Raw genomic sequence first — 15,174 nt, forward strand, 5'->3', positions numbered from 1 at the left:
TGGTGTACAGGAAACCATTTGGCTTGTCACTCAGTGTAGAGTCACCCACAGGCAGAAGGAAAAGGAAAGAAAGGCAGAAGAGGGAGTGTAAAGTCACCCGTAGGCAGAAGGACAAGGAAAGAATGAAGGAAAGAAAGACAGAAGAGGATGGAAGGAAAGAATGATGGAAGAGGAAAGGGCAGACACCCGAGAGCAGCACTACATCGAGTGAGTGGATGGTGAGCGTCCCCACCTACTACGACCACTTTTGGTAAATAATTTAATGCCAGATTATTATCCTAACCTAATTTATGATATTACAGTGTGTTTGGATAAGTTACCATATGTTAGTTTTGGTTAGATTAGGCTAGTTTACGGTTAAATAAAGTTTGTTTAGACTGTGTTAGATTAGGTTAGGGTTGGCTTGGTTAAGTTGGGTTGGGTTGGTTTTGGTTGGGGTAAGTTATATTGTTAGGTTAGACAATTTAAGTTAGGTAAAGAAGAGGTTAAGAGAGCAGTGGAGGAAAAGAGAAAGAAGTGGCTAGATTGGGTACAGGACAGGGGTTCAGTTGAAATGAGAACTGAATATACTGAGAGCATGTAAAGAGACTAGTGAAGAGGAAAAAGGAGGAGGTAAATTATGATCTAGGAAGAAAAATGAATGCAAACATCTGTGAAAATAGGGAGTTATTTTGAAAAGAGGTGCAGAAATGTGGAAGTGAAAGTGGAAAGAAATATGAAGGTGTGAAGGATGTAGGTGGTAGATTATTAACCCATGGGGATGAAGTAAGGACCAGATGGAAAGAATATTTTGAAAGCCTGATGAATGGGAATAGAGAAAGTAGAGCCACTGTAAACATGATTGGTTTGGGGTGTGTGCAGAGAAGGAATGCAGTGCCAGGAAATGAGACCCTTGCAGAAGTGAAGAGTGCTGTGAAGTGGCTGAAAAATGGGAAAGCAGCAGGGGTTGATGAAGTGTCTTCAGAGATGATGAGTGTAGTGGAGAGAGTGGAATTAAGTGCTTGTTGGAGATATGTAGGAAGACATGGATGAGTGAAACTGCCAGCAGAGTGGGAAAAGGCTGTGATTGTACCCCTGTGCAAAAATAAAGGTGAGCGAAGTGAGTGCAAGAATTATCGTGGCATAAGTTTATTGAGTGTGGTAGGGTAGGTACATGGAAAAAATATTATAAAATAAGAGAGATATCGGAAGTCCTAGTGAGTGATGAACAGGGTGGCTTTAGGAGTGGCAGAGGATGTGTGGGTCAAATATTTGCAGTGAAACAGATAGTGGAGAAGGCTTGTGAGAAGGAGTATAAGGTGTTTATGGCATTCATGGATCTGGAAAGCGCATACGACAAAGTAGACAGAGAAGGGTTGTGGAAGGTGTTGCACATGTACGGTGCAGATGGTAAGCTGCTAGGTGCCGTCAAGAGTTTTTATGATGGTAGTGAGGCATGTTTCAGGGTTAATGGGCATCTAAGTGAATGGTTTACGATCGGTGTGGGCATGCGTCAAGGTTGTGTGATGTCCCCATTGTTGTTCAATATATATATGGATGGGGTGATGAGAGAAGTAAAAACATGAGTAATGGAGAGGGAGATGGAGTTGGTAATGAATGGTGATGGATGGAATATCTCAAATTTGTTGTATGCTGATGATGCAGTGCTACTTGCAAATACTGAACATGAACTTGGTAGATGGGTGCAGAATTTTGCTGATGTCTGTGAGCGTCATGCCTTGAGAGTAAGTGTAGAAAAGAGTAAAGTGATGGTTATTGAGAGAGAAGGTGACTACCAGTGCGATGTTACAGTGAATGGAGAGAGACAGGAATTTCCATTCGTATCTCCAATCAAAAACACTTTCTCATTCCTTTCAAACCTTTCCAAGTATGCATCCATGTTTGTCCAGAACTCCTCTCTCTCTCTCCTTGCACGATCTTGCGTTGGCGCATACATGCACACAATTGTACACATTTTTAGTCCAACTCTCAATCTTACCCACACAACCCTAAAGCCAACTGATCCATACTTTCTTATATTCTCCTTCCATCTGTTACTTACACCAATACACACTCCTTCTTTTGCTCTCTCATTCTCACCTACTCCCGTACATATTCCCCAACCATACTCCCATTCTTTCACACTCTCACCTCGCCATTTAGTTTCAGTTACTCCACATACATCCACTTTTGCTCCCACAAGCACCTAGACAATCTCTCTTTCACCTCATCATTTACACCCCTTACATTCCAAGTAGCTATCTGTACCATGTCCTTTGTTCGGTCCTTAGTCATCACCTTTTGGTCAGTCCTGGTCTGAGGCTTCTTGTTCGTATTTTTAGCTGATTGTTTTCCGGGGAGGGGCACTAACCCTCCGCCAACCCACTTATTGTCATGTAGGGAACACGTGTTGATTGGTTATAAGGTTGCCACCCAGCGTTGTAAATGCTTTCCTGGTTTACAGGAAATCATTTAGCTTGCCACTCAATGTAGAGCTACCCTAAAGACAAAACCACTACATTAAGTGGGTGGAAGTATGAAATACGTCACATGTTTATTGGAAAATATATGTTATTCATATTTTTCCCCTGTCCTAATTCTTCCGTATCACTTTCGAGAACATGGGCAGATGTGGTCATAGAAGCTACCACATCAGCTTCACTGTGCTTTTCAGCCTGTCTCTTGAGTCTTTTGACATCAGCTGCCATTTTTTGGCATGTCCTTGAGTCGGCTCTATCAACAGGGCCCAACTGGAAAGAGCCTTTGGTCCCCACTTTAGCTCTCTGATCATCAAGGTATTGCCTGTCCTGTATAGGAACCAGAAATAAGATATATGTGCTTATATTGCATGCCCAATGGGATTCAGCTGAATAATGCACACATAGAACCAATTATAAATCAGAGAAAATATTCACCTTCTTTCTAGGAGGACAAGTGCAGACAATATGCTGGACTTGACAGTTTTCTTTGCTGCACTTCACAGATTTGTCATCACAGTTACGTACAGGCAATTCACATATACAGGCGGAAATATCAAAAAGCTTATCTAACTTTGCTTTCAGTTTCTGTTCCTGAACTGTAGGAAGAGATTTCCTGTTGATGGCCTTTGCTTTCTTGAAGCACGCTCTGTTGACCATTTTCACCAGGTAATACTCTCCATGCAGGGTAAGCCGTGGGTTGACTGCCCCCCAGATGTCGATGACATCCTTTGCTATCATCTTAGCAGTAGCGTAATCATTTACATGGGGATGACTGTTCTGCAGATAATAGCAATACTGTATTACTTGGCAGAGTGTAGGCGGTTCGGTTTTATCCAGTGGCGAAAGGTGACTGCAGAACTTTTTGGCTGTACCAGTCCAAGTTGACACTGCAGAATTGCGAGTTCTTCCCATTTTCAAGAAATGTATCACAACGTAACATGCCTGCAACATGACAAAAGTCAGGCTCAGTGAATGCACATATACTATGCTTTCATACAAACGAACATCAGAGTAAAATTGTGAAAAACTTCAATGGGTCACTGATATTTGTATTTGTCTTTAGATCGATTTCCTCAAAAAACTATACAAGTGATGGATCTAAAACTTCTCGTCAGACATCATAATACTGAGTCCTAACTATCCCTACTTGTCCAAGATAGTAGTTTTATAATGAACCTACCCTACTGAGCATTGAGCCACCTGATATGGAAAGAAGAGTCATAAAAAGTATCAGAAAGGGAAGGGAGAGGTAAGATGAGAGGAAGGCAGACGGAAATAAAGTGAGAAAGGGGAAGGGAGAAGTTCAGTACTACCATACATCAAGTGAGTGGATGATTGTTGCCACCACCTCATAATTTCAGTCATTGTTTAAATTATATAATTGCAATTGCTGTATGTATCTTTGTTTTAGAAATGCTTTACATTTAAGCTTTACTGGTTTCTGTATTTCCTCAGGATGTACACATTAATCTGTTGATTCCAGATCAATGACTTATAAAAGTATTACATAGTTGCATTGATGTACCATGAAGTACTTGCCCACTAGATAGTCTACCGTTGTGTATGTAATGAAGTGATCTGTGATTCAGGTGTGTGGTGAGAGGGCAACTGGACATGCACAAGGCAGCTTGCAGTCAGTTCATCTGAGGAGCTGATGGTGACCCCTGCTAAAAGGTAATGACTGTGCCAAGACTCAAATCTTCATGTTTATGTTTCTGCCTCTGCCTTTATAAAGTTTTGTACTGTAAACCATTGTTTTGCATGGCTATAATGTATTCCTAGGTTGTACCATGCATTGTGTAAGTGAAATCTGCACAGAAAAAAAAAAAGGTTAAGAATCCCCTTGTTTTGGTATTGGGGAAAATTGAATTATAAATATTCCCAAAGATTCCTCTTTTGGCTCTTTAAAGTTTTTGTTATCTTCAATACAGGAGTGATTCCAGTATAGTGTGGCTTACTGTCAAACTGTGCCACAGTTGATGCTATCCATGTCTCTGATGCACAATAATGAGGTGGTAGGAAGTTCAGAATACATTCCAAAAGTAATATAGCAGTTACTTGATGATTACACATTTTAAGGGTTAAAGATGTATTGGTCATGAATGAAACAGTAAAGTGATATTAAATGTTAAATTATATTTTTTGTTTATAAAAGTTCATGTTGTACACAGATTTGCAAACAAGCCTCTAGTAAGACAAAGACACAGTATTTTTTCTTTAGCTGTTTTAATATACATTTCTATATGTCTTTTATTGCTTTGCAAATTGAATAACCATTAAAATGAACCTGAACATTTTTTTTCTTTTTTGGCAGTATAAATGAGCTCCATGCAAAATTATTGTACACTGGACCGTGTTATTAACTTCATGGAAATGCTGGTCTAATGGCGGCTGTTGTTCCAGGTTCACAGCTGGAGTCAGAGCAGTAAAACAGTCATAAACACTGTCGTCACTGCCTGAGTAATGGATGATAAGTACAAAACAGGACTGAGGGCACATCTTATGTTGTGTTAGCACATCCAACAAGAGGTACCTCAGCCAACAAATTATGGGTTTATTATCCATGTAGTGTCCTGTGGAAGATTTTTTTTTCTCCACAAAGCTGATTTGGATTATATACTTGGTGTGGTATCCTTTGCAGTATCTTTTACGGCAGAAACAATGGGTAACAGCATTTGAAGTAAAGAAGATGGTGGTAATATGCCTGAATTGACAGCTTGACTCAGCAGTGATGGCCTGTATGTTTAAAGTTACGGTTCAGAAGCATTCACGTGTTAGCAATATTTAATCCTTTGGCCGTATTAGGTGACTGTGGTCGCCCTACCAATTATTCTTTGTGGCAAGTCAGGCAACCACAGTCCACAGACGAAAAAAACACATTTCCATCTACACGTCTGTTGTTTTTCTCTAAATACAGTAGGTTTTGATTTATGTGCCAACAAACAGTATACACGTGTCTAGTGTATATATACAAGTGAAAAACCTTGTTTGAAGTAAATATCTTGTCATTATAGCAAAATTAGAGAATAGCACAAATTAATTATTTTTTCATTTTTTTCTAAGAAAATTACGATGTTCTTGTACAGATATGGTTAGTTTTGATTTTTCTGTATGTGCCAGCAGACAGTGTACTGTACATGTGTCAAGTGTAGATATACAAGTGTAAACCTTGCTTGTCATAAATAATTCCCTCATTATTGCAAAATCACACAATTGCAAAAATTAATTTTCGCATTTTTTTCTTATAGCCTTAAAGTTTTTTTGTAGAGAAATGTGCATTTTTTTTACCATTATCACACTAAGAAAATTAGAACTTCACAGTCATTTCCCATTGGAAAAGTAACAATATAATTAGCACAATTTTTTAGGGACTTAGGCCACAACCAGGGGAATGACCGAGAAATGATAGGTCGTGGCCAAAGGGTTGAAGGAATAATAGTCTGTGTTGAAATTTTATCCATTTTTTATGTGTTGAAATTTTATCCATTTTATATATGTACTATTATTATCCAGTAATAGTGATGAATTTTTGACACTGTTCATTGTAATGGGAACATCTGATGACTGAGCATGGGTACAATGAGGGTAAGTCATCCTGTTGGTGGTAGACAGTAAGATTAACACCAAGGTAGAGTAACTGAAGTATAGTGGAAGTTGAGAGAGGTGGAAGGAATGATATAATGGAGGTGGTAAAGGAAGAACCAAATGTAAAGTTAGAATGTGAGGTGAGTTACAAAATATTGGAGGTGGTAAAGGAAGAACCAGATGTAGAGTCAGAGTGTGAGGTGGGTAACAAAATATTGGAGGTGGTAAAGGAAGAACCAGATGTAGAGTCAGAGTGTGAGGTGGGTGACAAAATATTGGAGGTGGTAAAGGAAGAACCAGATGTAGAGTCAGAGTGTGAGGTGGGTGACAAAATATTGGAGGTGGTAAAGGAAGAACCAGATGTAGAGTCAGAGTGTGAGGTGGGTGACAAAATATTGGAGGTGGTAAAGGAAGAACCAGATGTAGAGTCAGAGTGTGAGGTGGGTGACAAAATATTGGAGGTGGTAAAGGAAGAACAGTCACAGTGTGAGGTGGGTGACAAAATATTGGAGGTGGTAAAGGAAGAACAGTCAGAGTTTGAGGTGGGTGACAAAATATTCCTCAGTGACAATGAGACTGTCCTGGACACAGTGTCCTTAGCTGAAGTTGAGCAGTTCAGATGTTTAGAGTGTGGTAAAGCTTTTCCTTTTAAGAACAGTCTTACCCAACATGCAGTTATTCATTCAGGAGTGAAGAATTTCAAGTGTGATGAATGTGGTAAACTGTTTTCTCAGAAGGGTGGTCTCACTCAGCACCTATTAATTCATTCAGGAACGAAGAATTTCAAGTGTGATGAATGTGATAAACGATTTACAAGGAAAAGTAATCTCACTAAGCACCTATTAATTCATTCAGGATTGAAGAATTTCAAGTGTGATGAATGTGGTAAACAATTTACAGAGAAGAGTAGTCTCACCAAACACGTATTAATTCATTCAGGAGTGAAGAATTTCAACTGTGATGAATGTGGTAAACAATTTACAGAGAAGGGTAATCTCACTCGGCACCTATTTATTCATTCAGGAGTGAAGAATTTCAAGTGTGATGAATGTGGTAAACAATTTACACAGAAAAATACTCTCACCAAACACCTATTAATTCATTCAGGAGTGAAGAATTTCAAGTGTGATGAATGTGGTAAACAATTTAGACAGAAGCGTGATCTCACTGAACACCTATTATTTCATTCAGGAGTGAAGAATTTCAAGTGTGATGAATGTGGTAAACAATTTACACAGAAGTGGAATCTCACTGAACACCTTTTAATTCATTCAGGAGTGAAGAATTTCAAGTGTGATGAATGTGGTAAACAATTTACACAGAAGTGTACTCTCACTGAACACCTGTTAATTCATTCAGGAGTGAAGAATTTCAAGTGTGATGAATGTGGTAATCTATATGCACATAAGAGTAATTCCACTCAACACCTGTTAATTCATTCAGGAGTGAAGAATTTCAAGTGTGATGAATGTGGTAAACTATTTGCACATAAACGTAATCTCACTCAACACTTGTTGATTCATTCAGGAGTGAAGAATTTCAAGTGTGATGAATGTGGTAAACAATTTACAGAGAAGGGTCATCTCACTCAGCACCTATTTATTCATTCAGGAGTGAAGAATTTCAAGTGTGATGAATGTGGTAAACTATTTGCACATAAGCGTAATCTCACTCAACACCTGTTAATTCATTCAGGAGTGAAGAATTTCAAGTGTGATGAATGTGGTAAACAGTTTTATCGGAGAAGCAGTCTCATCAGACACCTATTACATCATTGTGTAGGGAAGAGTTTCTAGTGTGCTTAATGTGGTAAACGGTTGACTCAGTTGATGTCATCTGACACTGTTTAATTCATTAACCCCTACACCGCGGGCTTGTTTACCAATGACTTGCGTGTGCTGCGGGGTTATTTGGGCTCCGACAGACTCTCAAAAAATATTTGCCAAAAATCAGTTATTAGTCCTAAAATAATAAAATTACATATGCTTATGGCACATACCTTCAGCTTTCTCCTGGAATGATTGTTGAGCCTTCGTCGGTTACCGTAGGACTTGTGGAGACCTCTGAAGTAGGGTAACGAAGTCTCCACTTTACACTTCCCGACAACCCGTAATATGATTACCAGAGCCAGATACAAACACTATAAACACTATTCTACAATTTTCAAGTAGTTTGGGATCCATACTAAAAAAAAAAAACACTGTGAAAGCAATGGAAATTACGAGCGCGTCTGATCGTCGCACTGGCACTAGTTCGCTCTTGGTAGTCTGTCATTTATTATTCATAAAACCCCTCACACTTTATATTTCTATTACTATATAACACTTATATATATCTACAGTCTTTATCCATAAGTTTCCTTCAGTAGTATTAGTTTATTGTCACTGTAGGGATTCAATTTCTTTCAGTAAAATACGTAGCATTCACTTTCTCGTCCTGTATACTGGCATTGAGAGTGAATGTCACTTTCATCTTCACTCTCATAACTCATAGCATTCAGACATGCTAGAGTGAAACTTTCACTTTCATTACTCCTAGGGTATATACTCGTATTCTTGTAATACTACTCATTTACATTTCTATTTACGTTCTCTATTTTATTTACGTTATTTACATTTCTATTTTATTTACACTGTGTTGTGCACTGTCACTTGAAATAACTTATAAAACTATTTTCCATTGTTCACGTATATTTACATTCATTACTTTCACTTGCTGTTTACACATTATTTACACATTATTTACAATTCCACTTGCACTGTTTTACTCAATAGAAAGAGCGTAGTCACTCTTTTATCAATTGTCAGCCCTTTACCTCTTTCCACACGAGGTTTAGTAGGGGGTAAAGGTCACAGAGCCATTTGCATGGGGGTGAAAAAAGGCCTTGAAGTCAGCAAGATGAAACATACGTCCTCTCACTTCGGAAGATGAGAGTACACTGATAACGCAGGGCCAGCCAGCCTGGAGGCCTGTTTAGGGGTTATTCAGAGTTACCAATATTACTTCTTGAAACAGCTAAGTCTAGCACTGATATGATTGGCAGGAAATCTACATTATAAATTTGGTAGTTCCAGGTGAATGTAAATATCACTTAGGCTTCTCCCTTCCCTCCTTACATGTATATTTATTACGAAAATAGATTAGAGGCCTACTTAGGAGATATATAATCAGAGCTACCAATGTTAAATCTTGAAACAGCTTTGTGTAGCACTGATATGATTGGCAGGAAATCTAGACAATACATTATAAATTAGGTAGTTCCAGGTGAATGTAAATATCACTTAGGCTTCTCCCTTCCCTCCTTACATGTATATTTTTTACGAAAATAGATTATACGGCATATTTCAAGGGGGAAAAAACAGCGAAAATTAGCAAACGAGTGCACGTGAGGTGTTGTCAGGTGATAATTAGCCAATTCCAGGTGTATGGCACTTTCACTTACCTGATTTCTTTCTTGTTTATATTATTTGGTATAAGAATACGACATAGGGCTTATTTCAATGGATGAAATCAGTGAAAAATTCCAGGGAAGATTTACTTAGCGTAGCATGGCCGGGCAGGCGAGAGGATAGGGTAATGGAGGGGGGGTAGGGAGGGGAGTCAAGAACGGGGAGAAATGGCTAAATTGTCAACAATGGTTGGGAGTACAGATGAGATTAGGAGTGCTGACTAGTGTTGGACATTGTCAGTACTGATAGATGATACAAGCCCCCACTTGGAAGCCCGGGTGAATTCAAAATAACACAGAATCACAAAAGCGACACCCCGCGGTATGATCCCTTGCTCCCAAGCGTCACGAAAGTGACGCCCTGCGGTTAAGGGGTTAAGGTGTGAAGAAAAACAGGTTTGATGAATGGGGTAAATAGTTTTAAGTTCTCTCCTGTATCAATTCAGGAGTGAAAAATTTGAATTTGTGGCGACTGGAAAACTGTTCAGAAAAAATTCTTAACCCGAGGCGTCCTGTCGACGTATGGGTACGTCACAACGTTTTGTAACAGCCAGTCCCGTCGACGTACTGGTATGTCGCGCAATAGACGTGTTGCTGGTTCTGGGTAAACATGGCCAGTGCACTCTGCCATGTACTTAAAAACTTACGATATATGTATCTTTTAATTTAATTTATCATCAGCACTGAACAATACGTGATAACTTTAATTCTTTGCGGCTGGAGGGAAGGAGCCGCCATGTTGGCGATGACGTTAGCATTCACACTGCAGACGACGCTCCAATCCATCACACAATACTTTACCAGTAAGATATGATAGTTGTACCTGCATGGCCACCGTAGATCCGAACTGTCCCCTTCAGGTATGTCGTGAAGGCATACTTTTCATGGTGTAAATGGATGGTACCTGTTAGGTAAGTACAGTAATCCCTCTAATATCCGAACGCCCAATATCCGAACATCCCCACTAACTGGACGTAATCATCCTGGGATCCAATATTCCCCAAATGGGCCAAAAACCGCAAAAGATTTTTAAAAATCTGACTTTTTTCCCACCCGTAATTTGAAATTGCCGCCTGGCGCCGAATAGCTGTTACACCATGGTCCCTTTACCCCTTCCATCCTCCCCCCTCCCCCCTCCCCTGTCAGGGTTGCCATTTGGTATTTTTCATTACAAAGTGTGGGCCAATTTGGTAATGAAAAATTCGTTTGGTAATGAATCAGAATAATGCATTACCAAATGAATTTTTCACATGTATGAGGATACACAGGATGGAGATGGTGGATTGTTTGCTCTCTCTGATTAATTTGCTACCCTACATAGCGTGAAAATAATCAACATGGTGTTAATTATAAGGAGAGTGATTACATGTATTTCCACTTGTATATATAATTAGTGAAGAATAAATGCTAGCGTTATGAATTTGGTAATGAAAAGTTGAATTTAGTAATGAAAGTTGAGGAGATTGGTAATGTGGCCGTTGTGATCTGGCAACTGTTACCCCGCCATCATCAACAGTCACAGCCTAACTCCAATTGAGAGCAGATGCTCATAGCATTGCAAGCCACAGGTGCTTGTTTTTTGTGAATAAACAGTGAATAAACTGCAATACCTTGCCACTAGTACACACAGGAATTTTTAGCGTTGTGCAGTGTTAAGAAATTAGAATTTAGAGTGCAGAGGATTAACTGTGGACTGTAAACTGGCGGTTCAAACCAGTCTAGGAGCCAGGGATTTGTAAGTACCCAGAATGTTTAATATTGTATAAACTCACCTCTAAAACCTCATTTTATGGTTCTTTTGCATTTATTTCAGTTTTTTATGTGCCTTATTGGTGTGATTTGGGTCTTAAATAGGTGCTATGCATGTCCTGAGGGAGGTGTATAGGTGTTTCTCTGAGTTAGGGTCCATAAGTACAAGTCCATAAGCTGGGGCCCAATATCCGGACAGGACCACTATCCGGACCTGCCTATGGCCCTATTATGTCGGATATTGGAGGGATTGCTGTAAATTGTGGTGAAATCGACTAGATGTAGCTTACAGCTACACCATACCCGAGCGGTGCTCGTACCTCATGAGGTGGAAAGTGTTAAATGTATGCCATACAGAATCAGTTGTATAAGTTTATAATAGTATTATGCTCATATTTAATATTTGATAACTTCATTGTTAGTTTTCTGAAAAAAACAGTTTCAGTGACCCTGAACTACAATACAATACTTCAGGGGAGTGTGACGAAATACCGAATCGGCGGTCATTTACTGAATCAACACCGAATTAATTGGCACATTTTAATTGGTATTATAGATTTTATTACCATAGAGGTTCATACTCACCTAATTATCTGAAATCTAGTCAAATTTTTGTATTTTATTTTACCTTTTAAAAAATCCGGATTCACAGCGAAAATGCGCTAAAATTAGCAGAAGTGTTTCTCTTTTAGCTCAACAGCTTTCCTTGGCAGACTTCTGCTTTGTATAAATATTAATTTAACATACAAGTGCATTTATTTGCACTTTAAATCAGTATCTGTGCAAAATATAAGTCTGTCAAGGCATGTTGGTGATCTAAAGTAGAAATACCCGCTAACCTTAGAACGTTTTCGCTCTGACTCATAATATTCTATTAATAGTTAAATTAAGCATAGTTTTTTTTACTGAATTTCAGATAATTAGGTATGCATGAACTTATATGGTGAAGAATATAATATTTTCACAACAGTAAAGACTGCATTCCAGCACTGGGAACTTCCGACGAGCAGCCAGCCACCACTGTTTTCATTTATTGTTATTGGCTAGTATACAGAGGAATAATTTCCCTACTGTGCTTTTGTCAGTGCACTTACACATTGGGACGAAACATTAGCAATTATTCCTCTGTCATTGGACATTCTTAGAGGTCAGAAATAAACACAGTGTATGCTGGCTAAATGTAAACAAAGCAGACTATGCTGCCTCAGTGTGAGTAGTGACGGCCAATCACAGGCCGTTTCAGAGTCATGTGATTTTTTGGCTACTTTATCTATTATTTTTTCATGTTTCTACACATTTCTTTTGGAAATAATAGTTGACATAGTTATTTTCTGTGTATCTTTTACCCATAGAAGTATCTAACTTCAAAAAAATTTTTGACCGGAAACTCGTCTATTGCAAGGTTCATAATCTGCACAATTTTCAAATCTCATGCTTGATTTTGGGTACGCAGGGTCGGGAGACCTTCCCTTACCTGCCACCGGGCAGGGACACTCGGCGACCCCGTGAGACCCGTGCTCAACCTCGGCTCGGTCACTCACCTGTTAGCAGTGACCCAGGTCAGACATGGTGCACAGAGGTCTCTCAGAGGAGCAAATTCAAGCAGCCCTGGATGCCTTCACAGGCAACAGTGATTCGCCCCTCAATGATGAGATGGCAGACAAGGATTATGTACAACCAGAGGAGGAGGAAAGTAGCAGCAGTGATGAGGAGGTCCTGTCCCCGAGGAAGCAGCGCTACGTCACTTATAGTCCCATGAGAGTGGGCCAGCCTGCAACAAAACATCATGCAATCACCTCTCTGCAGCCCCTACGTGATGTAGAGGCTGAAACCGAGGACGAGGACGGAGCCGTGGGACGTGCTGCCACGTGGTACGGCCACGAGATCATCACTCATCGCGGCCCCGAGCGCACAGCACGCCGTTCTATGAGGTATGGGCCTAGTGTTTTATTTGGGGAGGGCAGAAGTGGCGTGGAGGGAGTGGGGAGTGAAATTGAATGTGTAGGGGCAGTCACTGAAAGTGAGAGTGGCGGGAGTGAGTCATCACTCTCATGTGGTGGTGCGAGGCAGCGGAGTGTATCACGTGGGGCAGTGAGGGTGTGTGGTGAATCACGTGGTGTGGTGATGGAGCTGGGAGATGAGATGGAGCCACTCCCCGGCACGTCTTATGCTCCCCAATATTCCCAGACTTACTCCCCACAGCCCCCTGATGTTCCCCAAGGCCGTAAGGGTAAGGGAAAGGGGAAGGGTAAAGGCTAAGGGAAGAGGAGTGCAAGTGGGGAAGCCCTCTGCACTCCTCCTCCCCAACCTCCCCCACCAGCATCTCCTCCCCACTCTGACGAAGGCGACAATGGGGGCGAGGCTAATGTGAGTTGGAATTGGGAAGATGGCAGTGATTTCTCTCCCATCATTCACCCCTTCACTGAGCAGGGATGCGCTGCTGCACAGCTCCTGGGATTCACCGTTGCTCCACCAGGCTAGATTTTTTTCACCTGTTCTTCGGTGAGGGTTTTGTGGAGCAGATTGTGGAACAAACCAACCGTTTTGCTAACAGCCAGGGCCATGAGAGTGAACGACTGGGCACAATGAACCGGCATTTGATCATTTACAATTACCCTGTCTCCCTGGCAGAGATGTTTGTATTTTTTGCCTTGGTACTTTTTATGGGTATTTTATGTAAAAACAGAATTCCGGCATACTGGACAACGGACCCTATCATGCAGACACCTGTATTTGGCAAGATCATGAGCCGTAATCGGTATCAGCAAATTCTAAGCCGCCTCCGCTTTTACGATGCTGATGATTTTGCCAATGCAAATGACACTGATAAGATGAGGCAAATTAGGTTGGTTTTCACTCACCTACGGCAAACATTCCGTTCCTCATTTTATCCCTATAGAGACCTTGTCATAGATGAGAGTCTCATGTTGTGGAGAGGTAATATTTCTTTTTGCCAGTATATACCCAGCAAAAGGCACCGTTTTGGGTTCAAGATCTTTGTTATGTGTGATTGTAGGACTGGTTATGTGCAAGACATAGTCTTGTACACCGGTGCACAGACAGACATAATAGAATATCAGAGTATTGGACTGTCTGGAGCAGTGGTAAAGACAATGATTGAAGAGTACCTTCATCATGGTCATGTCCTCTACCTGGATAACTGGTACACTAGCCCTCTTCTTGCTCGTTATCTACACGTGCATGACATGGGACTCTGTGGTACCATCAAGGTGAATCGGCATCACATGGTCAAGGTGGGGCTGAAACTAGAAAAAAATGAGGTGGTCTTCTTCAAGGCTAACAACATCCTAGCTACAGTGTGGAACCACAACAGAGAAGTCTGCCTCTTGTCCACAGTTCACCGCCCATTGATACACCGTACAAAGTCCGTGGATTATCGTAGCGAGAGGAGGCGCTGCATCTGGAAACCTGAGTGTGTGCTGGATTATAACATCAACATGTGGCTGGTGGACCAGTCTGACTCCATGTTATCCTCTGCAAGTGTGCCAGGACCAAAATGAAGTAGCACAAGAAGCACTTCTTTCACCTGCCCGATATAACTGCCCTCAATTGCCACCACCTGCGCGCCATGACAACAGGAGTGCAGGAAACCTTTGAAGGGTTTGAGGGAGCTTGGCCGTGAGATTATAGCCCAGTATGCGGTCAAGAGGACCCAACAACGCACACGCACTGCCCCTACCGCCCAGACTTCCCTGAGAAATTTTGCCTGCCATTTTCCCACTCCTATACCTCCCCAGCCAAATAGACCTAGGCCCCAACGCAGGTGTCGTGTGTGGTAATTCCCGTGTGAGACCCACCACTCAGAAAAAAGACACTCGCTATGAGTGCGTTGAGTGTAACGTGGGTCTCTGCATTCACCCTTGTTTCAGTGAATATCACACCTTGATGCAGTATTAATATGGTGTGAATGCG

The 15,174-nt window shown here is 40.9% G+C and overlaps 1 protein-coding gene across 1 annotated transcript; it reads left to right on the forward strand.

Annotated features, from left to right (window-relative positions):
• The first annotated feature begins 6,019 nt into the window (after positions 1–6,019).
• Positions 6,020–13,722, forward strand: LOC145410770 (uncharacterized). The gene is made up of 5 exons (XM_080280872.1): positions 6,020–6,044; positions 6,636–7,822; positions 12,695–12,773; positions 12,866–13,092; positions 13,672–13,722. Exons 1-5 carry the CDS (start codon positions 6,020–6,022, stop codon positions 13,720–13,722), a joined length of 1,569 nt encoding a protein of 522 aa, XP_080136998.1.
• The last annotated feature ends 1,452 nt before the right edge of the window (positions 13,723–15,174 follow it).

Source organism: Coenobita brevimanus, chromosome 86 (assembly GCF_032717465.1).
Source record: "Coenobita brevimanus isolate Jiangsu-jjx chromosome 86, ASM3271746v2, whole genome shotgun sequence".
In the NCBI taxonomy this organism is placed as follows: Eukaryota; Metazoa; Arthropoda; class Malacostraca; order Decapoda; family Coenobitidae; genus Coenobita; species Coenobita brevimanus.